The sequence below is a fragment of the Catharus ustulatus genome, chromosome 31, assembly GCF_009819885.2.
Source record: "Catharus ustulatus isolate bCatUst1 chromosome 31, bCatUst1.pri.v2, whole genome shotgun sequence".
In the NCBI taxonomy this organism is placed as follows: Eukaryota; Metazoa; Chordata; class Aves; order Passeriformes; family Turdidae; genus Catharus; species Catharus ustulatus.
The window spans coordinates 2,340,166-2,364,549 of NC_046251.1; the positions used below are offsets into that span (position 1 = coordinate 2,340,166).

At 60.3% G+C, this 24,384-nt stretch overlaps 2 protein-coding genes across 2 annotated transcripts; one reads left to right on the forward strand and one right to left on the reverse strand.

Annotated features, from left to right (window-relative positions):
* Nucleotides 1-831: 831 nt before the first annotated feature.
* On the forward strand, nucleotides 832-7,829 carry SHMT2 (serine hydroxymethyltransferase 2). The gene is made up of 12 exons (XM_033083201.1): nucleotides 832-921; nucleotides 2,229-2,432; nucleotides 2,534-2,613; nucleotides 2,713-2,913; nucleotides 2,992-3,073; nucleotides 4,132-4,254; nucleotides 4,319-4,458; nucleotides 5,649-5,814; nucleotides 5,891-5,990; nucleotides 6,188-6,343; nucleotides 6,595-6,702; nucleotides 7,434-7,829. The coding sequence occupies exons 1-12, from the start codon at nucleotides 898-900 to the stop codon at nucleotides 7,559-7,561; spliced, it is 1,512 nt and encodes a 503-aa protein (XP_032939092.1). The 5' UTR covers nucleotides 832-897; the 3' UTR covers nucleotides 7,562-7,829.
* A 536-nt stretch (nucleotides 7,830-8,365) lies between these two features.
* NDUFA4L2 (NDUFA4 mitochondrial complex associated like 2) lies at nucleotides 8,366-13,037 on the reverse strand. Its single transcript, XM_033083264.1, has 4 exons — nucleotides 12,902-13,037; nucleotides 9,965-10,053; nucleotides 8,850-8,910; nucleotides 8,366-8,613 (listed from the first exon to the last, which is right to left on the reverse strand). Exons 1-4 carry the CDS (start codon nucleotides 12,956-12,958, stop codon nucleotides 8,557-8,559), a joined length of 264 nt encoding a protein of 87 aa, XP_032939155.1. The 5' UTR covers nucleotides 12,959-13,037; the 3' UTR covers nucleotides 8,366-8,556.
* Between the last annotated feature and the right edge of the window lie 11,347 nt (nucleotides 13,038-24,384).

Genomic DNA, 24,384 nt, shown 5'->3' on the forward strand with positions numbered 1-24,384 from the left:
GGGGGAACCGAGGATGAGGGATGGGGAGTTGCAGGGATGAGGGGAACCCCAGGATTAGGAATAGGGGTTTGCAAGGATTGGGAGGTATCCCAGGATTAGGGAAGGGGAATTGCAGGGATAGGTGGTCTCAGGACCAGGGATAGGGGTGTGTAAGGATGGGGGAAACCCCAGGATTGGGGGAAACTCCAGGATTAGGGATAGGGGTGTGCGAAGATGGGGTACCCCAGGATTAGAGATCAGGGTAGAGGGATGGGGGGCACCCCAGGATTAGGGATAGGGGTGTGCGAAAATGGGGTACCCCAGGATTAGAGGGACGGGGGGCACCCCAGGATTTGAGATGAGGGTAGAGGGATGGGGGGCACCCCAGGATTAGGGGTGGGGGTGCCGGGATGGAGAACCCCAGGATTAGGGATAGGGGTGTGCGAAGATGGTGTACCCCAGGATTAGACATCAGGGTAGAGGGATGGGGAGCACCCCAGGATTAGGGATGGGGGTGTGCGAAGATGGGGTACCCCAGGATTAGAGGGACGGGGGGCACCCCAGGATTAGGGATTAGGGGTGCCAGGATGAAGAACCCCAGGATTAGGGATGGGGGGTGCGGGGATGGGGTACCCCAGGATTAGAGGGACGGGGGGCACCCCAGGATTAGGGACTGTGGGTGCAGAGTTGGGGCACCCCAAAATTAGGGCTGGGGGTGCAGGGCTCGGGCTGACCCCGCTCGAGGGGGGGGTGGGGGAGGTGTCGCACCTCCAGTTTCCCGTCGGCCCCGCGGCTCCGGTGGCTCCGCCCTCCCGGCAGCGCGCGCGTGGGGGCGGGGCCAGGCGGGGGCCGGGACCGGGACCGGGGCCGGGACCGGGGCTGGGACCCGGCCGGGACCCACGTGCAGCGCGGACCGAGATGTGGCCGCTCCGCCTGGGCAGGGTGAGCCTCGGGGCTGGGAGAGGGGCCCGGTACCCGCGGGGAGGGGGGTCCCCGGTTCCCGGTAAGCGTCCCCGGTAAGGATCCCCAGTTCCCGCATCCCCCGGTGCGCTCCGCTCCCCGGTGTCTCCCGGTGCTCACGGGGGTCCCGGTGCTGGGGGGGACAGTCCCGGTACCCGGGGGGGGGACACCCACCGGGGCCCCCGGTGCACGGGAAGTCCCGGTGCCCGGAGGGGGTGTCCCGGAGCCCAGAGGGGTCCCAATCACCGGGGAACTTTCGGTGCTCTCAGGGGTCCCGGTGCCCGCACTGTGCTGCAGCCCCCGGTGCGCGCAGGGGTCTCTGTCCCCGACATGTCCCGGTTCCCACGGGGGGGTCCCGGTCCCCGCTGGGGGGGTGTCCCGGTGCCCCGTTGTTCTCCCCTTGGGGACCCTTCCTCCACCCTCCATCACCCCCGGGGGTCTCAGCTCCATCCCGCTTCTCCTCCTCACCCCCAGCTGGGCACCGGGACCCCCATCCCGGTGTCGTGTGTTCCCCCCCCCGCCATCCCGGTGTGTCCCCCCCCACCCCGCGGACTTTGCGTCCATCCCAAAGTCCCCGGGGCCGGGACAGCCACGGCCACCGGCCTTGGCCCCTGGCCGGAGCCCGCGGCCCCGCGGGTGATGCAATGGGGCCGCCGAGGTTACATCACCCAGGACAGGGCACCGGGGTGAGGGGGGCACGGGGAGCACCCCCTGCTTGTGCACGGGGCAGTGGGGGGGACTCTGCGAGGGTCCCCCCAGAGCCACCCCCCCTACAGCGAGGGGGGGTCCCATGGGTGAGAGTCCAGGTGTGCACCTGAGCTTGGGGGGATCCCCGTGTGCTTTGTGGGGCATTTGGGGATAATCCCCAAGGTCTTGGGGGGTGCTTGTGTGCCCTGTGAGGACTTTGAGGGGATCCTCATGTGCCCTGTGGGGTCTTGGGAGGATCCCCATGTGGCTTGTGGGGTCCCCATTTACTCTGTGGAGAGCTTTGGGGGGTACCCGTGTGTCCTGGGGGTCCCCTTGTGCCATGTGGGAGCCTTGGAGGGATTCCCATGTGCCCTTTGTGGAGCTTGTGGGGTCCCCACGTGTTTTTGGGGGACCATGGAGGAATCTCCACGTGCCCCTTGAGGTCCTTGGGGTCTCCATGTGCTCTGTGGGGTCCTTGAGGTCCCCATACTCCCACCTTGGCGGGTGACACCGCACAGAACATGGGGGGGTTGCACCTGCAGCTCCTGGGATGGGCTAGAGGGACCCCAGGGGTCACAGCCTGTCCCTCCCTCTCTGTGCAGAACCTGCAGCGATGGGGGGGCTGGGTGGGCACCGGCAGCCAGCGGGCACAGCACGGCCCCGCTGCCGCCGCCGCCGCCACCACCGGGCACCTCCCTGGCTGGACGGGGCAGGAGAGCCTGGCCGAGAGCGACCCCGAGATGTGGAGCCTGGTGCAGAAGGAGAAGGATCGGCAGTGCCGGGGGCTGGAGCTCATCGCCTCTGAGGTGGGACTGGGGGTTTGGGCAGGGGTGGGGTCAGGCCTGGGGTGACCCCCTGTTTAGGGGGGTTTTGGCTGCTCTGTTTCCCATCCACCTTTTCCCCCCAGAATTTCTGCAGCCGGGCAGCACTGGAAGCGCTGGGCTCCTGCCTCAACAACAAATACTCTGAGGGATATCCTGGGAAGAGGTAAAATGGGGAGGGGGCAGCTGCAGGAGACACCCAGTGGGTGCTGCCGTCTACACATCCCATGGGGATGGCAGTGGTGACGCTGTCCTGTGTCCCCAGGTACTACGGGGGGGCCGAGGTGGTGGATCAGATCGAGCTGCTGTGCGAGCGGCGGGCGCTGGAAGCGTTCGACCTGGACCCCACGCGCTGGGGCGTCAACGTCCAGCCCTACTCGGGCTCCCCGGCCAACTTCGCTGCCTACACGGCCCTGCTGCAGCCCCACGACCGCCTGATGGGGCTGGACCTGCCTGATGGGGGACAGTACGTGGGGAGCTGAGGGGGGACACGGGGCCTGCAGCCCCCCAGGGCTCCTGTCCTCACCCCCTGCCTTCCCCGCAGCCTCACGCACGGGTACATGACCGACGTCAAGAGGATCTCGGCCACCTCCATCTTCTTCGAGTCGATGCCCTACAAGCTGGATGTGAGCTGGGGGCAGGGAGGGTCTGGGGGGGAGGGATGAGCCCCAAGTGTCCCCGAGGTGTCAAACCCTTGTCCTCCCTCTCCTCCGTATCCTTGTGCCAGGGGAATTGCCCAGGGCTCGAGTGGATGTGCTGTGCTCAGGGCAGAGGAGTTCCTCCACAAGCTACCTGTCTGTCCATCCATTTGTCCATTCCCAGAATGACCAAGCTCACTGTCTATGTCTGGACTAAGTGACCAAGCTCTCCTGTCTGTCCATCCCTTACAGCTGTCCCTGGGGCTGACTGACCTGTCTGTCTGTCTGTCCGTCCATCCCCAGGATGACTGATGGGGCTCTGTCTGTCCCTGGGCTGACCAGTCTGTCTTTCTGCCTGTCCCTGGGCTCACTGACCTGTCTGCCTGTCTGTCCCTGGACTGACTGACCTGTCTGTCTGTCTATCCCTGGGCTGACCAATCTGTCTTTCTGCCTGTCTGTCCCTGGGCTGACTGACCTACCTGTCTGTCTGTCCCTGGACTGACCAGTCTGTCTATCCCTGGGCTGACTGCCCTATCTGTGTGTCTGTCCCTGGACTGACTGACTGACCAGTCCATCCCTGGACTGACAAACCATCTGTCTGTCTGTCCCTGGAGTGACTGTCCTGTCTGCCTGTCTGTCCCTGGGCTGAATACTCTGTCTGTCTGTCTGTTCCTGGGCTGACCAATCTGTCTGTCTCTGGGCTGATTGACCTGTGTGTCTGCCTGTCTGTCCCTGGACTCACTGCCCTGTCTGTCTGTCTGTCCCTGGACTGACTGACCTGCCTGTCTGTCCCTGGACAGACCAATCTGTCTGTCTGTCTATCCCTGGCCTCACTGCCCCGTCTGCCTGTCTGTCCCTGGCCTGACCAATCTACCTGTCTGTCCCTGGTCTCACTGCCCTGTTGTCTGTCTGTCCCTGGACTGATTGACCTGTCTGTCTGTCTGTCCCTGGCCTCACTGCCCTGTCTGTCTGTCTGTCCCTGGACTGACCAATCTATCTGTCTGTCTATCCCTGGCCTCACTGCCCTGTCTGTCTGTCCCTCCCAGCCCAGCACAGGACTGATTGACTACGCCCAGCTGGAGGTGACCGCGCGCCTCTTCCGTCCCCGCCTGATCATCGCGGGCACCAGCGCCTACGCCCGCCTCATCGACTACGCCCGCATCAAGAGGGTACGTGGGGAACCCGGGGCTGCAGGGGGGTTCTGGGGCCAGCAGGTGACCTTGGTGTCCCCAGGTGTGCGAGGAGGTCAAGGCGTACCTGCTGGCGGACATGGCTCACATCAGCGGGCTGGTGGCGGCCAAGGCCATCCCGTCGCCCTTCGAGCACGCGGACGTTGTCACCAGCACCACGCACAAGACCCTGCGCGGCGCCAGGTGAGGCCTCAGTGGGTGCTGCTGTTCTGGGTGAAGTTTCTTTTAGTTTTACTCAGAGCTAGGATTAAAGAGAGATGAGTTGTCTCGTGTTTGGGCTTGGTTGTTAATTAAATTTTAGTTAGAGTATAAAAGGTTTGGTAACCATGAGCTAGAAGTGAACAAAATGGAGGTGGATTTAGCTGGATACAAGGTGTCTTAATGCTAAACAGTCCTGTAGAGATTTAACCTATGTTATTTATAATACATTGTATAATATACTTTATTTTATAATATACTTTATATATACTTTTTTATATACTTTATATAATATATACTATATATATACTATACTATAGTAATATACTATATATACACTATATATACTATATATAATATATATGTATTAAATATATAATATATAATGTATATAATATATATATTATATATAGTATGTATTAATATATATAATACATATATAAATATATATTGTACTATACATTAAATATACTATACTATATCTAATATAATAATATAGTATATGTACTATATGTGCTATGTATATACTTTTTAATATACTCTATATATACTATATTATACTATATATAATACAGTATATACACATAACAGATATATTATACTATATATATTATATAGTATAGATATTATAGTATTATAGTATTATATATTATAATATATTGTGTATATATTATATATACAATAACATATTTTAGTATACAGTATAATATATATTTTTATATTTATTTAACTTATATTATTTATACTTTTGACTTAATAACCATATTTCTGTGAGCCTCAGTGCAGCACTAACTCTCTAACTAGAAACTACTACTTAGAACCATGAGGAAGGAGGAAGAACACTGAAAAGGGACCCCACCCAAAGTCTTCCATTTTGTCCCACACCTGTTACTGCATCCTAGAAACCTCCAATTTAAAATCTTCCCCATGTGAAATCACACACTTCTATTTAATTACACACCTGTGACTTTAACTCCATCACTCAAATTTGGAAGCTTTCTCCAAGGTCTTAGTTCAAAAGCAGTGTTCTCCTGGGGGTCAGGGCCAGAAAGCACAGAAAGCTCAAAAACCCCCAAATTTCTAGAATTTACCAACCCCTTGGCATGGGGGCTGTGCCCATAGGGAGGGGTGGTGTCCCCATGGGGAGCAGAGGTGACAGCATCTCTTGCCACCAGGTCAGGACTGATCTTCTACCGCAAGGGCGTGCGCTCCGTGGATAAGAAGACGGGCAAGGAGACCCTCTACGACCTGGAGGACAGAATCAACTTCTCAGTGTTCCCCTCCCTGCAAGGGGGACCCCACAACCACGCCATTGCTGCTGTGGCTGTGGCCCTCAAACAGGTGTGTGCTGGGATGGGAGGTTTGGGGCTGGGGGTTCCTGTCCCCCCTGTGCTGATGGGGTGTCCCCCTTTCCCAGGCCAGCTCCCCAGCTTTCCGGGAGTACTGCCAGCAGGTGCTGAGGAATGCCAAGGCCATGGCACAGGCGCTGCTGCAGCGTGGGTACACCCTGGTGTCAGGTAATGCTCTGACCCTGCTGATTTGGGGACAAGGAGGGGTGAGCTGTGCTGGGGACAAATGACTCTGCTCAATCTCAGGGCAGCAGTGGGGTGTGAGGAGGATTGGGGTGCAGAGGAGTGAGGTAGAACAGAGGAAAGAGGTGGCAGAGGGGTTTGGGGGTGCTCAGGTGTCCTCACCCATCTCCTTTGCTCCCCAGGTGGCACCGACAACCACCTGGTGCTGGTGGACCTGCGGCCCAAGGGCATCGACGGGGCGCGGGCAGAGCGCGTGCTGGAGCTCGTCTCCATCACTGCCAACAAGAACACGTGCCCAGGGGACAGGAGTGCACTGACACCAGGGGGACTGCGCCTCGGTGAGGGACAGGCCCTGCCAGGGGTCCCTCCTGGGGTGGGGGTCCCCAAGTTTTCACCCCACTCTGTTTCAGCCTTCTCTGAGGACTCCAAGTGTAATTCAGAGCTTGTTTTAGCTGGGAAAGGGGGCAGGACGCCCATGGGGAGCAGGACTTGGGGATCCTCTTGGGAAGCCTCAGTGAAGGGCTTGGATTCAGGGAGGGGGGGCTGGTGCCCCCACAGTGCTTCTGTCTCTGATGAGCTCCATCCCCAGGTGCCCCCGCTCTGACCTCCCGCCAGTTCCGCGAGGAGGATTTCCAGAAAGTCGTGGAGTTCATCGATGAGGGCATCACCCTGGCCCTGGACGTCAAGAGCAAAACCAGTGAGAGATGGGGAGCCCCTCTCCCCCCATTTCCCCCTTCCTGGGTGCCTCTTAGCCCTGCTCCCGTTGTGGTGCCAGCCCTGCTCCCCTTGTGATCCCAGCCCTGCTCCCCTTATGGTGCCAGCCCTGCTCCCGTTGTGGTACCAGCCTTGCTCCCCTTGTGGTGCCAGCCCTGCTACCCCTGTGATTCCAGCCCTGCTCCCCTTATGGTTTCAGCCCTGCTCCTGTTGTGGTGCCAGCCCTGCTCCCCGTGTGGTGCCAGCCCTCATTCCCTAGTGATGCCAGCCCTGCTCCCCTTGTGATCCCAGCCCAGCTCCCCTTGTGGTGCCAGCCCTGCTCCTGTTATGGTGGCAACCCTTGTCCCATTATGGTGCCAGCCCTGCTCCCCCTGTGCTGCCAGCCCTTGTCCCATTGTGGTGCCAGCCCTGTTCCCCCTGTGGTGCCAGCCCTTCTCCCCTTGTAATGCCAGCCCTGCTCCTGTTGTGGTGCCAGCACTGCTCCTGTTGTGGTGCCAGCCCTGCTCCCCCTGTGATACCAGCTCTTCTCCCTTTGTGGTGCTAGCCCTGCTCCCCCTGTGGTGCCAGCCCTGTTCCCCTTGTGGTGCCGGCACTTCTCCCATTATGGTGCCAGCCCTACTCCCCTTGTGGTGCCACCCCCTGCTGTGGGTACCTGGGCAGGGATGGAGCAGCCTTACGGCCCTGCCCTCCTCACCTGCTCCCTCCCACCCCCAGGCAAGCTCCAGGACTTCAAGACTTTCCTGCTGCAGGACCCAGAGACTCAGCGGCGCCTGAGCGACCTTCGCCAGCGCGTCGAGACCTTCGCTCGTGCCTTCCCCATGCCCGGCTTCAGCGACCACTGAGGGGGGGACACCCCTCCTGCCAGGCTGTGGGGTCACTGGGGAGGGCAAGGAGAGGCTGAGACCCACCCTCTGCCTTTCCCCCTCCCCTTTTCCTCGTTATCACCTCTGGGTGCTGCGCCCCCGGGGCGGCGCACGCCCATCCTGCTCACAGTGTTAGGGTACAGAGAGCCCCCAGACCCTGCGTGGGGTGGGGGGCACTGCTTGTTCCAGCCTCATCTTGCACTTTTCTATGGGGAGGGGTTGCTAATAAAAGTGGGGGCAGAGCCTGGAGGTGTGTGGGTGCTGTGCTGGGGGGGCAGAGGGACATTTGGGACAGCCCCTCAGCACCATTCCAGGAGACCTTGTGCCTCAGTGTCCCCATCCTGCTGCTTCCCCCCTGAGGGCAGAGAGTGATGCTGAGCTCAGAACACTTGGGGTACAGTGAGGGCATAGCCTGGCATCCTTTCCCACCCCCTTCCTTCCCAGCTGGGCACCAGGGTGACCCTGCCCCGTGTCACGTATTCCAGAGGGTGCACACGCATCCAGGACAGCGCTCACACGTGTGGGTGGGACCCCTCCACCCCTCCCAGCTCTTCCCCTCTCCAGAGGGGCCGGGGAGGGGACCCTGGGGCGTGGGAGAGCGGAAACAGCACCCGATGCTTGTCCTGCTTCCAGCAGGATGGGAGCCCCCCCTGCCCCAGCCCTCCCGTGGGGGTGATAACATCTCCTGCCTTAATGGCTCTGGGAAATCAGAAAGAACCCAGTCTGCTGCCTCCCTCCCCCAATAATTTATTCCTGTGCTACGAGTTTAATGCAGGCACGAGGTGAGGGTGAGGGGTGTGGGGACACCCACAGGGATGTGGTTTATTGGGGGGTGGGACACGAGCACGCGGTTTGGGGGTGCTGGGGAAGCTGTGGGACCTGGGTTTGGTGGCTGTGGTGGAGTTGGGGGGATGTGAGGATGATTCTGGTGTTGGGGGGGCTCCCCCTGCACCCCATCACGTCCCAGGGGTGGCTCAGAAGCTGGGACGGTCCTTCTTGAGGTTCTTGTAGTCAGTGGAAATTGCCAGAAACTGGAGAAAGGAGGGAGGTCAGGGAGGGGTGGTGGCCTCCCCAGCCAGTGTCACTGCAGCCTGGCCTTGGTGTCACACAGTGCCCCCTCCCCAGATTCAACCACAAGGATTTGGGGGCTCTGCTCCAGGACTGATCCCCCTTTCCCCTTGCTGAGAAAAATGCGATGTTCTGCCCTAAATGTGGCTGTGTCCCCTCCACACACACTGCCAGCCCTCCCAGTTCCCCCAGTGCTCACTTTATACTGGTCTGTGGGGCTCAGCTTATTCCAGGGTTCGGGATTATTCTTCCGGTCCCAGCTGCGAGGGGTGACAGGGACATCAGTGCCTGTAAGGAGTGGGGGAGAGACCTCCCCACCCCATTTCAGCCCTCCAACGTGCCCCCAGCCCCAACACCACCATCCCCAGTTCTTGAAGCCTTCCCAAACTGGTCACATCCCATCCTGCCCCGGATGGGAGCCGTGGGATGGGGTCCCTGGAGAGAGCAGCTCGTGTCACCCCCCCCCTTCTTCTGTCCCCCCCCATCCGCTGGTGCTGGCCAAGAGCAGAATTTTCCATCTGGGAAGATGTTTGTGTGTGTCTTGGAGGATGGAGGAGGGGCTGTGCTGCAAACACTGGAGCTGTTTAATGACATTAATGTGTTTGGGGTATGGGGGGGGCTGTTATTCCATCCCAAACACCCCCCCTGCACTCCCACCCTCCAAGCCAAGGTGTCTGGATCTGCTAATTGTGGAGCCGAGCTCATCTGGTGCCAGATTAAATCCATGAGTGGTTTTACCTGGAGCAAATAATTACAAACGAGGTGGGGGGCAGTGGGGATGTGGGAAAACCAGCCTGGTCACCCCAGCACGTGGAGCTGTCCTGTCCATCCATCCTTTGTGATTGCACAGCCCTCTTTCCATCCATCCATCCATCCATCCATCCATCCATCCATCCATCCCTCCTCACACCTCTCCCTCTGCTTGTCCCTCCCTGCTGGTTTTGTGTCCCTCCCTCCTTCCCTCTCCCCCTCCCTCCTCCCACCATCCATCCCACCACTTCAATCTCACCCTCCCCACCCTCTTGTCTCTTATCCAGCCCCATTCAGCTCTTACCTGGCTGACAGGGCTGGAGGGACCCTTCTCCCACCCCCCCAAATCCACCAGAGGGGATCCAACCCCCCAACATCCCTCCTGTCCTCTGTGCACCTCTGGACCCACATTTCCCCCCATCAATTATCATGAAGATGTGTCTGGGCACCCCAGCAGCTTCCCCCACACCTGGGCTGAGCCCCCCACGCTTTGGGGGTGTGGGGTGAGAGCCCGGGGGTGTCCCGGGGGTGCCCCGGGGGTGCCCAGGGCACCTCAAGCCGTACCTGACGTCTGGGCTGTACAGTGCCAGCCGCAGCAGGTACAGGACTGCACTGCCCAGGCCCACACTGATGAAGCCAATGAGGGGAACGAGCTGCAGAGAGAGAGAGAGAGAGAAATGAAAAATACCCCAATAAAATGAATATTTATCAGGCGGACTGGAGAGTGAAAGGGAGAGCTGACACGCCGGGAGATTTACAGGGGGAATATGGCAGAGCAATCCTGTAGCCAGGCTGCGGTACACAGTGTAGCTGTCAGCTTGAGTGACTGAATTAAAAGAGGGAGAGAAAAATCGGCTCGTGTTGGAGAGGAATTGGATTTGGAATGAGAAATCACTTCCCCTCCGCCTGTGGCTGCCCAGCGCTGGCGCTGCTGAGGACCTGCGGACCCCATTCCCGACATTCCCAATGTTCCCAGTGACTCCACTCAGGGCTGAGCCTCAGTTTATGGCTCCTCCCTGAAGGATTTGCTCCTGGGCACCCCATTCCCAGTGCTCCCAGTGCCCCTAGTCAGAGTGAACCTCGGCTTAGGGTTCTTCCCTGAAGGATTCGGTGCTGAGCACCCCATTTCCAGCATTCTCAGTGTTCCCAGTGACTCCGCTCAGGGCTGAGCCCCAGTTTATAGCTCTTCCCTGAAGGATTTGGTCCTGGGCACCCCATTCCCAGTGCTACTGGTCAGAGTGAACCTCGTATTAGGGTTCTTCCCTGAAGGATTCCGTGCTGAGCACCCTATTTCCAGCATTCCCAGCTCTCCCAGTGACTCCGCTCAGGGCTGAGCCTTGGCTCGTGGTTCCTCCTTGAGGTTTGACCCGGAGAGGGTCCCTGTCCCCCCACAGCACCCCAGGATCTGCATCACCTCTGCACCATGGAGCACGAGACAATGAGATTCTGTTCATCCAACTGGGATGGACTGGGACACTCTGGGTCCAGAGCTGGTCCTGGGTGACCCTCAGTGACCCCAGCCCCACCACATCCATCCTGCGAGCAGCTGCCCTCACCCCCCTCTCCGTGCCCGCGGTGGCTCCCATCGCACCTCGGCTCCATCTCCTCATCTCCGCTCGCTCTTTCCAATCCCCCGGTGCCCGCAGCGACGCGGCCTCAATCGGAGCCGAGCCGAGGCTGCTTTGACCTCCCCCAAATTACCGAGGCCCCCGCGCCGGGGAAAAACGCGGGGAGAGAAATGAGAGCGGCGCCAGCCCCGTGCCCCTGGGAGGGAACCGCGTCCTGCCCATTAACGGGAGCGGTGCCGGCGGATCCGCTGCATCGCCAGCACCTGGCTCCGCTCGCAGCTCGCTGGAAGTGCCCCCGAACTGAACGCCCACCCCTCCGTGACTCAGTTTCCCCACTGGGATGACACTGGGAGGGAGGGGGCACGAATGGAAAATATGATGGGAAGGGTCAGACCAATCCATCTGTGCTGCCAAGTACATCGGGAACACAGATGGGTCCTCATGTCCAGCCTTTGCTCCCCACCGAACCCCTCCCCGTCCTCTCCCAGTGCTCCCAGTATGGCCCAGCTCCGTGCCCAAGCCAGGCTGGGATGCCAGCGCCCATCCAGGAGGTCAGGGCCATCAGAGGATGATGGTCCTTGGCACCGAGTGCCAGCAGGAGCTGGCAGCAGCCGCTGCCCAAACGCTGGCGAATCAAGAAGCCGCCGCAGCGCCGGGAATTGCTGTGGCTGCTGGAGAGGATTCGGGGCAGCGGGGCCGTCTCACCATCTGCTACCGACACCGTCTGGGTAATTAATGGCTGGGAAGAATTAGGGATAGGAGGAGGCTGCCAAGCCGCAGGTGCCAGCGGTGGAACCCGATTTCCCCCAGGCACTGGGGGTGCGTGGGCGGTGGGGCGCAGTGCCAGGCTCTACCCGGTGCCCACCGAGCCGTGCCAGCAGGTCGCGGTCCTGGCAGCTCTGCTGTGCCTCAGGGATGGCTGGGACATCCATCAGTGCCAGGCACAGCCGGGCACGCTGCGGCGGAGGAGACATTGCCGGGTGAAAGCGCGGCTACACCTGCCCGCCTGAGTGCGTGGGATGGACAGACAGACAGACGGACAGCGTGACCCCACAAAAATTACCTCAACAACCTCTGCCACCAGCAGCCCTGCTGTGTACAAGCACCCACGTCCCCCCCATGCCTTTACACCTCCACTTTAGGGTCTTGTTTGTGCCCCAGAAACCGTGGCAGGAACAGAAACGCCCCAAACTCCCCGTTCTGCAGCGAGGATCACGCAGGAGCCTCGGCCTGTGCTGCCCATCCAAGGACGTGGGGAGCACCCTGGGGGGTCCCAGCTGCCTCTGCCCACAGTGCTGGCACCCCCTGGTAGCGCCCAAACCCGGGTTGAGGCAATTTTTACCCCAAACCTTCAGCTTGATGTTTTGAGGGGTGACAGGGACAGACCTGGGGGTGCTGGGGTGAGTGGGGAGGGAACTTCATTTCCATCCGCGGTGACAAAGGTGTCCCCAAACAGGGTGGAGTGGGAGGGAGGGACACGGGGAAGGTCCCCTCCTGTCCCCTGCCTGTTGGGGTGTGGGTAAGAGTTGAGGTGCCCCAGCCGTGCTCGGTGGAGCAGCCCCGGCCCCCACAGCGCTGGACGGAGGGGATGGGGTGGGAATCACAGGGGGGTCTCACCTTTCCTCGGTGAAGGGGGGATGGGGATCCTCGGGACCCCCGGCTCAGCTGGAAAGCGGGAGCACAGCGGGAAGGGGAAACAAGAATAACGCGGGTTTGGGGAGTGGGAGGAAGAGGAGGCTGATGAAGGGCACAGAGCAGGATGATGGAATGGAGGGACAATGATATGAGGGAGCTCGGGGCTCCAGGCACGTGGAGAGAGATGAGCAAGGACGAGCCTGAGGAACGGGAGCTGCGGGGGGACCCTGGGAGGAGGGAGAGGGGGGCAGGGGAGGGTTGGGGGGTTCCTGCAGGAAGGGGGGGATGGGTAACTCACTCCGGGGTGCCGTTTGACATGCCGGGAGAACATTCCTCCACGCAGGGAACCCTTCATGGCCAGGGTGGGATCGGTCGGGCGGTGGCAGCGGGTTCCGAGGTCCGGCCGAGGATGGAGGGGTGGGCAGGAGGCGAGGGAGGCGGCCGGGCTGGGAGGGACGGGGCGGGTCGGGACATCCCGGGGACGCTGCCAGGGGACAAGGAGGCTGGGAACCAGATCCCAACCTCCCCTGGGGTGTTGGAGGGATTGGTGAGCGCTGGGTGCGAACCCCGATGTCCCCACACGGCCCCGGCCCTTCACGTGCAGCCCCAGCACGGGTGGCTCCGCGCTTGGGTGCCGGGGCGAAGGATGAGCCGTGTGATTCCCGATGACAACTTGGCCCGGGTTCGCCGCCCCCAGCAGCCCCCCCGCCCTCCCGTTTATGATAAATGATAGAACACCCAATTTACATTTAGCGATGCAAATCTCCCTGGCAGGAACAGATGCTGCCGTGCATATGGAAAGCGGCTATTAGTACCCAACAAAGGACGGCGAGAGGGATGGAGCGGGCGGCCAGGATGGACCCAGCAGGGATGGGGACCCCCACCCTCGCTAAGGGAGGGGCTGGTCATGCTGTGGCAGCACAGCCATGCCCGTGAGTCCCCAATTTGGGGCTCCTTGGAGTTGCCACGGGATGTTCCCCTCTCCCACCCACTCTTTTCGCTTCCAGCCAAGTCTAAGGGACAAAGGGGAGGAATTTCTCGGGGGTTCACGGGTATAAGAGAAGGCTGAGACGCATCCAAGGCCCTGGGTGATATAATTAGAGATTTGAGATGTGATTGATTAAGCGCCACTGCCTGAGACGGAGCATCCTGCCCTCTGTCCCCTTCCCCTGCCCAGGGCAGCCAGGGGGGCACGGGGGGCACAGAGAGAGGTGGGCATGGGGGAATCTGTGGGATTTGTGCATAGGAACACCTGTGGAAGTGGTGGGACTGACCCAGCACCGCAGCACCGGGTCCAGAGGGTCTGGGGGACCCCGGTGTTGTCAAACCCAGCTCTGCTTTGGGGGACCCTGCACCCCCAGACCCCCAGGGATGCTGCAGGATTCCCTGCACAAGGAGCCCAGCTGCCTCCACGCTCATTAATGACTGTAATTAAGAGTTTTATTCCGTGCGGTGCTTCCCTGCTCCGAGGGGGTGCCAGAGGCCTGGCACACGTGGAGTTGGGGGTCAGCATTTTTGGGAAAGAACTCACAAATCCTGCCCAGAAAGAAAGGAATCACAGCCCTGGACACGTGAGCATGTGTGTACTACACAGATGTGCACATCTGGGCAGCTCCACCACCCACACCAGGGAGCTCCAGTCCATTCCATGCATGGGAATCCATCCAGGGGATCCAGAGATCCGGGAAGGAATCCCCACCCCAAAATTCAGGGGCACAGAGGGGACTCAGAGATCTGGAAATTACCCTCACCCCGAAATTCAGTGGGCTGGGAGGGACTCAGCTGTTCAGGATGGGGGGACACAGGTGCCTTGAGGTGGGGCCAGGGGTCTGGGGGTGACCCTCACTCCAAAATCCAGGAGTTCAGGGGTGGGATGGGGCACACAGGGGTCTGGGATGACCCTCACCCCAAAATCCACGAGTTCAGGGGTGCGTCTAGGGTTCTGGGCAGACCTTCACTGCAAAATTCAGGGATCCATGGGGACACCTTGACGGTCTGGGGAGATCCTCACCCCAAAATTCAGAGACCCAGGAGAGGCCTCAAGAGATCTGGGTGGGACAAGGCGAACCATGAGCACAAAAATGAGAGATCCAGGGGAGCAGCCAGGAGCCTGGGGGGCACCCCGAGGGTCTGGGGGGGCTGGGGGGCGCCCCAAAATCCTGCGGTGCAGCTGCACATCCCTGCACACGTGCACACCACAGCCACACCAGCTCGGCATCCAGATGGCCACACACGTGAGACACACACACAGAGGTGACACCGCCAGTCAGGGGCTGGGGGGACCGAGGGGACCGAGGGGGGCCGGGGATGGGGGGGTTTAGAGCCCGCGGCTCCGCTGGCAGCTGCTGCGTTGGGTTATTTTACAACCGCTCCAAAAATATTATTCAAGATGAAGGAGAATCACGGCTGCTGCGAGCGAGCGAGGGACGTCGCCGGGAATTTATCACCCGGAATTGGGTGCCCCCCCTGGCACGGCGCCGTGATGAAGTGCTTCATTAATGGGAGATGCTGCGGCTCGGGATGAACGTGCCTGCACCTGAGCACACGATTCCTCCGGCTCCCGGCCTCGGCGCTGAGCCCCCCCCCATCCCACAGAGCCCCTCCGGCTCCCTCCACATCCGCACATCCAATGGGAAAAGCTCACAGTCCCCTCCCGGCTCCCTCCAGATCTATTTATCCAATGGGAAAAGCTCAGAGCCCCCCCAGCACCTCTCGACCCGTACATTTAATGGATCAAATCCACAGCACCCCCAGACTCCTCCCGACCCTCATATTCCATAGATCAAGCCCCCAGCCCCTTCTCGACCCGCACATTTCATGGATCAAGCTCACAAGTTCCCCCAGCCCCTCCCGACCCGCACATTCCATGGATGAAGTCCCCAGACCCCTCTGACCCGCACATCCAATGGATCAAATCCACAGCCCCCCAGACCCCTCCCGACCCTCACATTTTATGGATCAAATCCACAGCGCCCCCCAGACCCCTCCTGGACTCTCACATTCCATAGATCAAGCCCCCAGCCCCACCCCGACCCTCACATTTCATGGATCAAGCCCCCAGACCCCTCCCAACCCTCACATTTTATGGATCAAGCCCCCAGACCCCTCCCAACCCTCACATTTATTGGATCGACCCCCCAGCACCCCCTCCGACCCCTCCAGACACGTTTCATAGATCAAGCCCCCAACCCCTCCAGACCTGCACATTTAATGGATCAAGCTCACAAGCTCCCCCAGACCCCTCCCGACCCTCACATTTCATGGATCAAATCCACAGCCTCCCCAGACCCCTCCCGACCCTCACATTCCTTAGATCAAGCCCGCAGCCGAACCCCGACTCTCACATTTCATGGATCAAACCCCCAGCCCCTCCACATCCCTCCTGCACCCCCACATCTCGTGGGTCAAACCCACAGCCCCTCCCAAAGCCCCTCCCAGCACAATCCATGGGTCAAGTTCCCTCCTGATCTGCGCATCCCATGGGATAAATCCACAGCTCCCGTTCCCATCGCAGCTCCACACATCCCATGGGACAAGATCGCTCCTGCACACGGTCCTTGGCACAAGCTCCCAGCAGCTCCAGACCTTTCCCGATCCCTCGGGTGAAGTTCCAGCTCCCCCAGACCTCTCTTAATCCACTCAGATCTCCGGTCAAATCCCTGCCCTTCCAGATCCGTCCCGATCCACACGGAACGAGTCCAAGTTCCCATCCCAGCTCCAAAGATCCCATCCTAGACCCCTCCCAATCCCCAGCGCTCCCAGCACCCCCTGCTTGTGCCCCCCAATTTTTAGGGGACCCCCAGGGTCACCACTCGTTGTCCCCAGGCCCTTTCCCTTGATCCGGCTCCACTCCCTCCAGAGCCGTAAATCCCACGGGATTTTGGCCTTGGTGCGATGGAAACCGGCATAAAAAATTCATCTCGAGTAAAGCAAACAAACAATAAACAAACAGCCGATAATTAAACGGAGAATTAACGGGATGGATGCCACAACCCCGCGGAGCTGAGCTCCGGGATCAGCCCTGGAGCAGCGGCTGGACCTCGAGGGACACGAATGGGCATCACACAGCAGCACTATCGCGACATGTCGTGATGATTTGAGCAGATAATGGGGGAGCAGCCCCCTGCCTGGTGTCGGCGGTGCTGATGTCACACCTGCCCCGTGACGTCAGCGATCCCCATGACATCACAGCCCCCTCCTGGCTCCCACCCTGATGGTGACGCGGCTCCGATCGCGCCCACCCAGGGCCCGGCACCATCCATCACCCATCGGGGCGCGGCGCCTGCAACTGGCACCGTCATTTAAGAGCCATTATCGGCCTAATTCCCCACATTAATCACGGGAGCTGCTGGAGGAGCACCGGGAGAGCCCAGCTCCGACCCAGAGCTGCGGCGGGGTGGGGGATCACCCCCAGATCTGGACACCCCCAGACCCTGAAACCCCCTGAAAACTCTGCCTCCTCCAGACCTTGATACCCCCAAACACTGACACCCCCAGACCCTGAAACCCCCACACCTTGATACCCCCAAAAACTGACTCCCCCACACCCTGATAGCCCCCAAAACTGATACCTCCAGACCCTGAAACCCCCTGAAAATTCTGCCTTCTCCACACCCTGATATCCCCAAACATTGACACCCCCAGATCCTGATACCCCCAAAAACTGACACGGCCAGACCATTGTTCCCCCAAATCCCGACATCCCCACATCCTGACACCCTCAAAACCTGACACCCCCAGATCCTGAAACCCCCTGAAAACTCTGCCTCCTCCAGTCCTTGATACCCCCAAACACTGACACCCCCAGATCCTGACAACCCAACACCCTGATACCCCCAAAAACTGGCACACCCAGACCATTGTTCCCCCAAATCCTGACTCCCCCACACCTTGATACCCCCAAAAACTGACACCCCCAGACCCTGAAACCCCCTGAAAACTCTGCCTCCTCCAGACCTTGATATCCCCAAACACTGACACCCCCAGATCCTGACAGCCCAACACCCTGTCACCCCCCAAAACTGACACGCCTAGATCATTGTTCCCCCAAATCCTGACTCCCTCACACCTTGATACCCCCAAACATTGACACCCCCAGATCCTGACATCCCCACACCCTGATACCCCCAAAAACTGATACCTCCAGACCCTGAAACCCCCTGAAAACTCTGCCTCCTCCACACCCTGATATCCCCAAACATTGACACCCCCAGATCCTGATACCCCCAAAAACTGACACGGCCAGACCATTGTTCCCCCAAATCCCGACACCCCCACACCCTGATACCCCCAAAACCTGACACCCCCAGCCCCTGAAACCCCCTGAAAACTCTGCCTCCTCCAGACCTTGATACCCCCAAAAACTGACACGCCCAGACCATTGTTCCCCCAAATCCGGACATCCCCACATCCTGACACCCCCAAAACCTGACACCCCCAGATCCTGAAACCCCCTGAAAACTCTGCCTCCTCCAGACCATGATACCCCCAAACACTGACACCCCCAGATCCTGACATCCCCACACCCTGATATCCCCAAAAACTGACACCTCCACACCCTGATACCCCCAAATCCTGACTCCCCCCCATCTTAATTTCCCCAGACCCTTGACACCCCACACCCTGACACCCCCAAAAACTGACACACCCAGACCAATGTTCCCCCAAATCCTGACTCCCCCACACCCTGACATCCCCCAGTGTTGCTGCAAAAGCCTCCCCCAAGCTGCCGAGGGGGTTTTGGGGAGCCAGGGGAGATCCTGGGGAGCTGGGGGTGGTCCCGGGGTTCAGCTCAGCGAAGCAATTCCTGGAACCAACCCCACAATTCCCCACCAACCCGGCCCCAGCCCACACTATCGATTCTCTTTTCCATAATTCTCCACAGAAAAGCCCCAGCCCGGAGCTACGATTTCCCCGCCCGCGTTATAAATAACCGGGGTCAGCGGCTGCGAGGGCTGCGCCGCGCCGCGCTACAATTTAATAAACACAATGGCCTCGTCCTTCATCGTGACAAAGACACCGCTGGGGACACATGGCTGGGACATGGCTGGGACATGGCTGGGGCATGGAGACATGGCTGGGGCATGGACACACATGGCTGGGACATGGATACACATGGCTGGGGCATGGACACACATGGTAGGGACATGGCTGGGACATTGCTGGGACATGGACACACATGGTTGGGGCATGGACACACATGGCTGGGACACAGATATGGACACACATGGCTGGTACATGGCTGGGGCATGGAGACATGGCAGGGACATGGATACACATGGCAGGGACATGGATATGGGCACACATGGCAGGGACATGGATACACATGGCTGGGGCATAGAGACATGGCAGGGACATAGACATGAGCACACATGGCAGGGACATGGACATGGACACTCATGGCAGGGACATGGACACATATGGCAGGGACACAGACATGGGCACACATGGCAGGGACACGGCTGGGGCATGGTGACATGGCAGGGACATGGACATGGGCACATGGTAGAGACATAGACATGGGCACACATGGCAGGGACATGGACATGGACACACATGCCTAGGACACAGATATGGACACACATGGCAGGGACACAGACATGGGCACACATGGCAGGGACATGCATGTCTGGTATGCCTGTGCACAGGCAGAGATGCACACAGAGCTGGGACATGAACACACATGCCTGAGGCACAGACATGGGCACACATGGCAGGGACATGCATGTCAGACGCACACAACAGGGACACACAGAGAGCTGGGACATGGCTGGGACACATCTGGAACATGGACACACACGGCAGGGACACAGACATGGACACACATGCCTGGGACATGGACATGGGCACACATGGCAGGGACACGCACGTCAGACACACACAGCAGGGACACACACAGAGCTGGGACATGGACACACATGGCAGGGACATGGCTGGGACATGGACACACGTGGCTGGGACACACACAGTGGGACATGCACACACACAGCTGGCACACGCACACACACGGTTTGGTCACACACAGCTGGGACATGTACACACAGCTGGGACATGTGTGAACACAACAGACACATCTGCACAGAGGTGAGACACGTGCACACGTTGAGACACGTGTGCACAGGTGGGGACGTGCACAGCAGGGACACACACACGGCAGGGACACACGCATGGCAGGGACACACACACGGCAGGGACACACTCATGGCAGGGACACGCACGCACAGCCGGGACCCCCGTGCACGGGGCGGGGCCGCTCCCGCGGGGTCTCTCCCGGTCCCGCCCGGTCCCGCCGCCCCGGGGCTGCGGGAGGCCTGTGGTGCCCTCTGGTGGCGGCGGCGGAGCTCGGACCGGGGGCACGGGCACCGGACAGGGACCGGGAAGGGGCTGGGGGGGAACACCCGGCAGCGTGAGACACGGCTGGGCCCGTGCCTCCTTCTCCTTCTCCTTCTCCTTCTCCTTCTCCTTCTCCTTCTCCTTCTCCTTCTCCTTCTCCTTCTCCTTCTCCTTCTCCTTCTCCTTCTCCTTCTCCTTCTCCTTCTCCTTCTCCTTCTCCTTCTCCTTCTCCTCCTTCAATCCTCTTTATTCTCCTCCTGCTCCTGCAGCTGGCGCAGGGACAAGGAACTTCTGCAGCCACATCCCCCCTCCATGACCCTCTCTGGTCCCTCTCAGGGCAACCCCTGGACCCGCAGCACCAGGGCAGGGACCCCAACAACAAAGGGACCTGATCCCCCCCTCCATGGAAGCGTCACCCCCAGCACAGCGTGGGGACCACCACAAACAGATCCGGGGGGTCCCATCTCCCACATCCTGGGGGCTGCGCCCTCCCCCAGCAGCTGTCCCCTCTCCATCCCTCACATTTCCCCCGCCCCAGCCTTGCTGACTGATTCCAGAGCCTCCAAAATCAATTCCCATCCCCGCCAGGACACGCCAAGAAGGCAACAAATCACAGTGGCGGCTCCGCAGCCCCAGCGCCTCATTTTTCTTCTTGAACTCCATAATAAGAAATCAATGGCAGACGCTGAGCTCCCGGTGCGGCTCCCCTGGGATGGGCGGCAGCGGGTCCTCCCCCACCCCAAAATCCCGGGTTCCCCCGGCAGACCCCAGTTCTGGAAGGGCCCACCCTGAGGGGCAGCTCCCTTCTCCCTGCAGATCCTTCTCCCGATCATCAAAGGCTCCCCAGTCCCGCACACCTCAGCTGAGGGATCTGGGGGGATCTGGGGGGACTGGGGAGCCCAAAAAGATCCCTGAAAAATCGTGGGAAGGGGATCCAAGCCCACCACGGAGCGGAGCAGAGGACAGCACCCAGCAGGTATTTCAGCCAGTCCTGCAGCACCGAGGGGTGGGTGGGGACAGCGGGATGGAGGGAGAGCGTGGAATTCAGGGAAAAGCGAAATCCAGGGGCAGGTGGCACCCAGGGATGGGCTGGATCTGGGTACAGGTGGGATCCAGAGATGGGTTGGATCCGGAATAGAGGTGGGAGGGATGGGCTGGATCCGGGTACAGGTGGGATCCAGAGGATTGGCTGGATCCGGGTACAGGTGGGATCCAGGGGATGGGTTGGATCCGGTACAGGTGGGAGGGATGGGTTGGATCCGGGTATAGGTGGGATCCAGCGGGAAGATGGAATCCAGGGAACAGGTGGAATCCAGGTTGGATCCGAGGTACAAGTGGGACCCAGGGATGGGTTGGATCGGGGTACAGGTGAGATCCAGGGATGGGTTTGATCCCGGTACAGGTGGGAGGGATGGGTTGGATCCGGGTACAGGTGAGATCCAGGGATGGGTTTGATCCCGGTACAGGTGGGATCCAGCGGGAAGATGGAATCCAGGGAACAGGTGGAATCCAGGTTGGATCCCTGGGTCAGGTGGCTCCAGGCATCCTGAGGGCTCCAATCCGGGGGGGGCCCCCGGGCCGCTGTCAGGCAGCAGCACCAGCAGCTGCGGAAGGGTCTGGGCTGGGATTGCTGCTCCAATTAGCTGGAATCGTGCTTCCCCGCCGCGCCTGACACCGAAAAACCGACATAATTACCCGCAGCGACAGGGAAGGCAGGACCGCGGCTCCCGCTTAATTGAGTGTTTACAGCCTGCGCGGAGGGGGAAACAGCCCCCCGGACAAGCAAAGCCCTCCCCCTCAGCCAGGGAAAACACGGGGGCAAAACCAACCCCATCCCCCCGCAGCGGGGCTCGCTCATCCTGGCAGCCCTCCCCTGGGTGCCCCCGTCCCTGTCCCCAGGTAGACAGGACAGGTGGCCCCTGCCAGCGCCACCACCGGTCCTTCAGCTCCTGGTTGACTTGCAAATGCAGCCGCAGGAGCTGCAGGTCTCGCTCCTGTCAGCTGGGATGAAATCCCGAGGGGCGGCTGGGGGGGTGTCACACAGGCAGACGCGGCCTCGAGGTGGTGACAGGACAGGGGGACATTGCCAGATGTGCCCCGAGGTGGTGATGGGGAGGGGGACACACACAGATATTCGGCTGAGATGGTGATGAGGCACGGGGACACGACCAGATGTGCCCCGAGGTGCTGATGGGGCACAGGGACACACAGATGTGCCCTGAGATGGTGATGGGGAGGGGGACACACACAGATGTGCCCCGAGGTGCTGATGGGGAGGGGGGACACACACAGATGTGCCCCGAGGTGATGATGGGGAGGGGGACACACACAGATGTTCCCCTGAGATGGTGATGGGGCGGGGGGACACACATGGATGTGCCCCGAGGTGATGATGGAGCAGGGGGACCCACACAGATGTGCCCCTGAGATGGTGATGGTGGGCACAGGGGCACACACAGATGTGCCCCGAGGTGGCGATGGGGACAACCTGCCCAAGGACGGGGTCCTGCTGCGGTGTGCAGACCCCAGCCCGGAGGGATGTACCCGATTTGGGGCACACCAAGGCGAAGGCATCTGTGAAGTGCCAGACACAGAACCCCATCCCACGCCCCCCCAGCCTGTCACACCGCGTCACCTCCACCCCCGCCGACCCAAGCTCCTGCCCAGCTGTTTTGTCCTCGTTAATTTTTGATGAGCAAGATGAGAATCCAGCTCGCCGCCTCATCACGGACCCCATAACAATGAGCGCCGGTGCCACCCCCGGGCCCGGAGCACTGGCACTGGGAGGTAACCGGGGCCAGAGGGCTCCGGGGGGGCACGGCCGGGGCTCCCCCCGCTGCTCCGGAGTGGGAACCTGCTCCTGCATGGACACTGAGTGAGTACACACGTACCAGCGTGCAGGGAGGTACGGGTGTGGAAATGCGATGCACACCCCAAATGTGACACTCCGTGTCCCTGCAGCGTCCCCTACCCTGCGCTGGTGTCACCCTCCCTCTTCTCTCTCCCCACACCGTGCCCAGAACCACCTGTGGGATGTGACATCTGGGGGAAAAAAGGGCTTTGTGCCATATCCCACAGCTGGGGGTGCCGGGAGGAGGTGTGGTGCGCCTGACCCCCTCCTTGGATGCTCCCCAGCGTTCTGGGGTCACCACGAGGGACCCCAAACCTGGAGGGGTGAGGAGAGGAGGGGCGCGGCCCCCCAGCCCCTCCAGACTCTGCCACTGCCTGATGTGCCCAACTGGAATCGCTAATTCCAATAAAGCCAAGCTAGATTAATTTTCATTTCCCCATGCAAATCAGCGCTAATTAGGATGGATTTAGTTCACCTCACAGGGGCTGTGGGGACAGAGGCTGCGGCGGCCGCACGCCCCAGCCAGGCTTGGGGGGGTTCATCCTCCGGCAAGGATTTGGGAGGAGGAATCCCACAGCGGGGGGGTCAGGAGCCGGGAGCGGGGGCAGCAGGAAGGCAGGGATTGATCCAGATGCTTTGTCCCTCCTCAAGACCCTCCAGGTCTCCTCCCTGGTGCCCAGGAATCAGTGGGGGGACAGCGGGAGGGCAGGAATCGATCCAGATGCTTTGTCCCTCTTCAAGAATCTCGAGGTCTCCTCCCTGGTGCCCAGAAATCAGCGAGGGGACAGCAGGAGGGCACAGATTTTTTGGGATGCTCTGTCCATCCCCAGGACCCTCCCAGGTCTCCTCCCTCCTGCCCCAAAGCTCCTTCGTGCCCGAGGGGGTGTCACAGGACCACTGCAGGCAAACCGGGGTGCCAGGGAGGTAAGGGGGGGTCTCACCACCCAAACATCTCTGCTTTTTGGGGTTCCAGGGCTGGTTTGCTCAGCTGAAAGCGCAGCAGGGATGGGGAATCCTCGAGGATCGCTCTCCACCACCCGCCCTGGAGCTGCAGGGGTGGGGTGGGGTCTGTGCTGCCCTGCCCGGGGGTCCCAGCAGGATGAGACCCCTCCCCAGTGCCTGGGGTCTGCAGCAGGGCGGGGTGACAGCGCTTTCTCCCCCTCCCAGTTCTTTCAGATTCTGCTTTCGCCTCTTTCTTTGCCAAATATTTAACTAATTCCCGCTGCCCGCAGGCTCCTGCTCGCGCAGGTTGTGGTGGAGCCAAGAAGGACGAGGCTGCCTCAGAGCAGGGGCGATGCAGACGGGACCCCCCAGCTCAGAACTGACCCCCACCCCCCCAAAAACGGCGTTCCTGGAGTCTCCCCGCGGCTGAGGATTTGGGGTACAGCCAGGCTGGCCCCTCTGCAGCTGGGAAAGACCCCAACCCGGGCACCCCCCAAATCTGAGGGGGGGTTTAAGGGCTGTGAGAAGCTGTGCAGGACTCGGAGAGGTCCCCCTATGGGGGACCCCAAAACCACCCCCTTAGCCCCCAAAATCTGCTTTTCTTGATGCCTCCCAGCCCTAACCCACAGCCCAAGAGCCCCCAGACTCCTCTGCCT

What these genes read in the sequence shown, in the direction of transcription:
- NDUFA4L2 (XM_033083264.1), bottom strand. Translation starts at nt 12,958, where the DNA reads ATGAAGGGTTCCCTGCGTGGAGGAATGTTCTCCCGGCATGTCAAACGG. An exon ending in CTGTACAGCCCAGACGTCAG is followed by an intron (nt 8,911 to 9,964) that starts GTACGGCTTGAG and finishes CACCCCTCGCAG; the next exon opens with CTGGGACCGGAAGAATAATC. An exon ending in GCCCCACAGACCAGTATAAA is followed by an intron (nt 8,614 to 8,849) that starts GTGAGCACTGGG and finishes TCCTTTCTCCAG; the next exon opens with TTTCTGGCAATTTCCACTGA.
- SHMT2 (XM_033083201.1), top strand. Translation starts at nt 898, where the DNA reads ATGTGGCCGCTCCGCCTGGGCAGG. An exon ending in AAGACCCTGCGCGGCGCCAG is followed by an intron (nt 4,459 to 5,648) that starts GTGAGGCCTCAG and finishes TCTTGCCACCAG; the next exon opens with GTCAGGACTGATCTTCTACC. An exon ending in ACCAGGGGGACTGCGCCTCG is followed by an intron (nt 6,344 to 6,594) that starts GTGAGGGACAGG and finishes CTCCATCCCCAG; the next exon opens with GTGCCCCCGCTCTGACCTCC.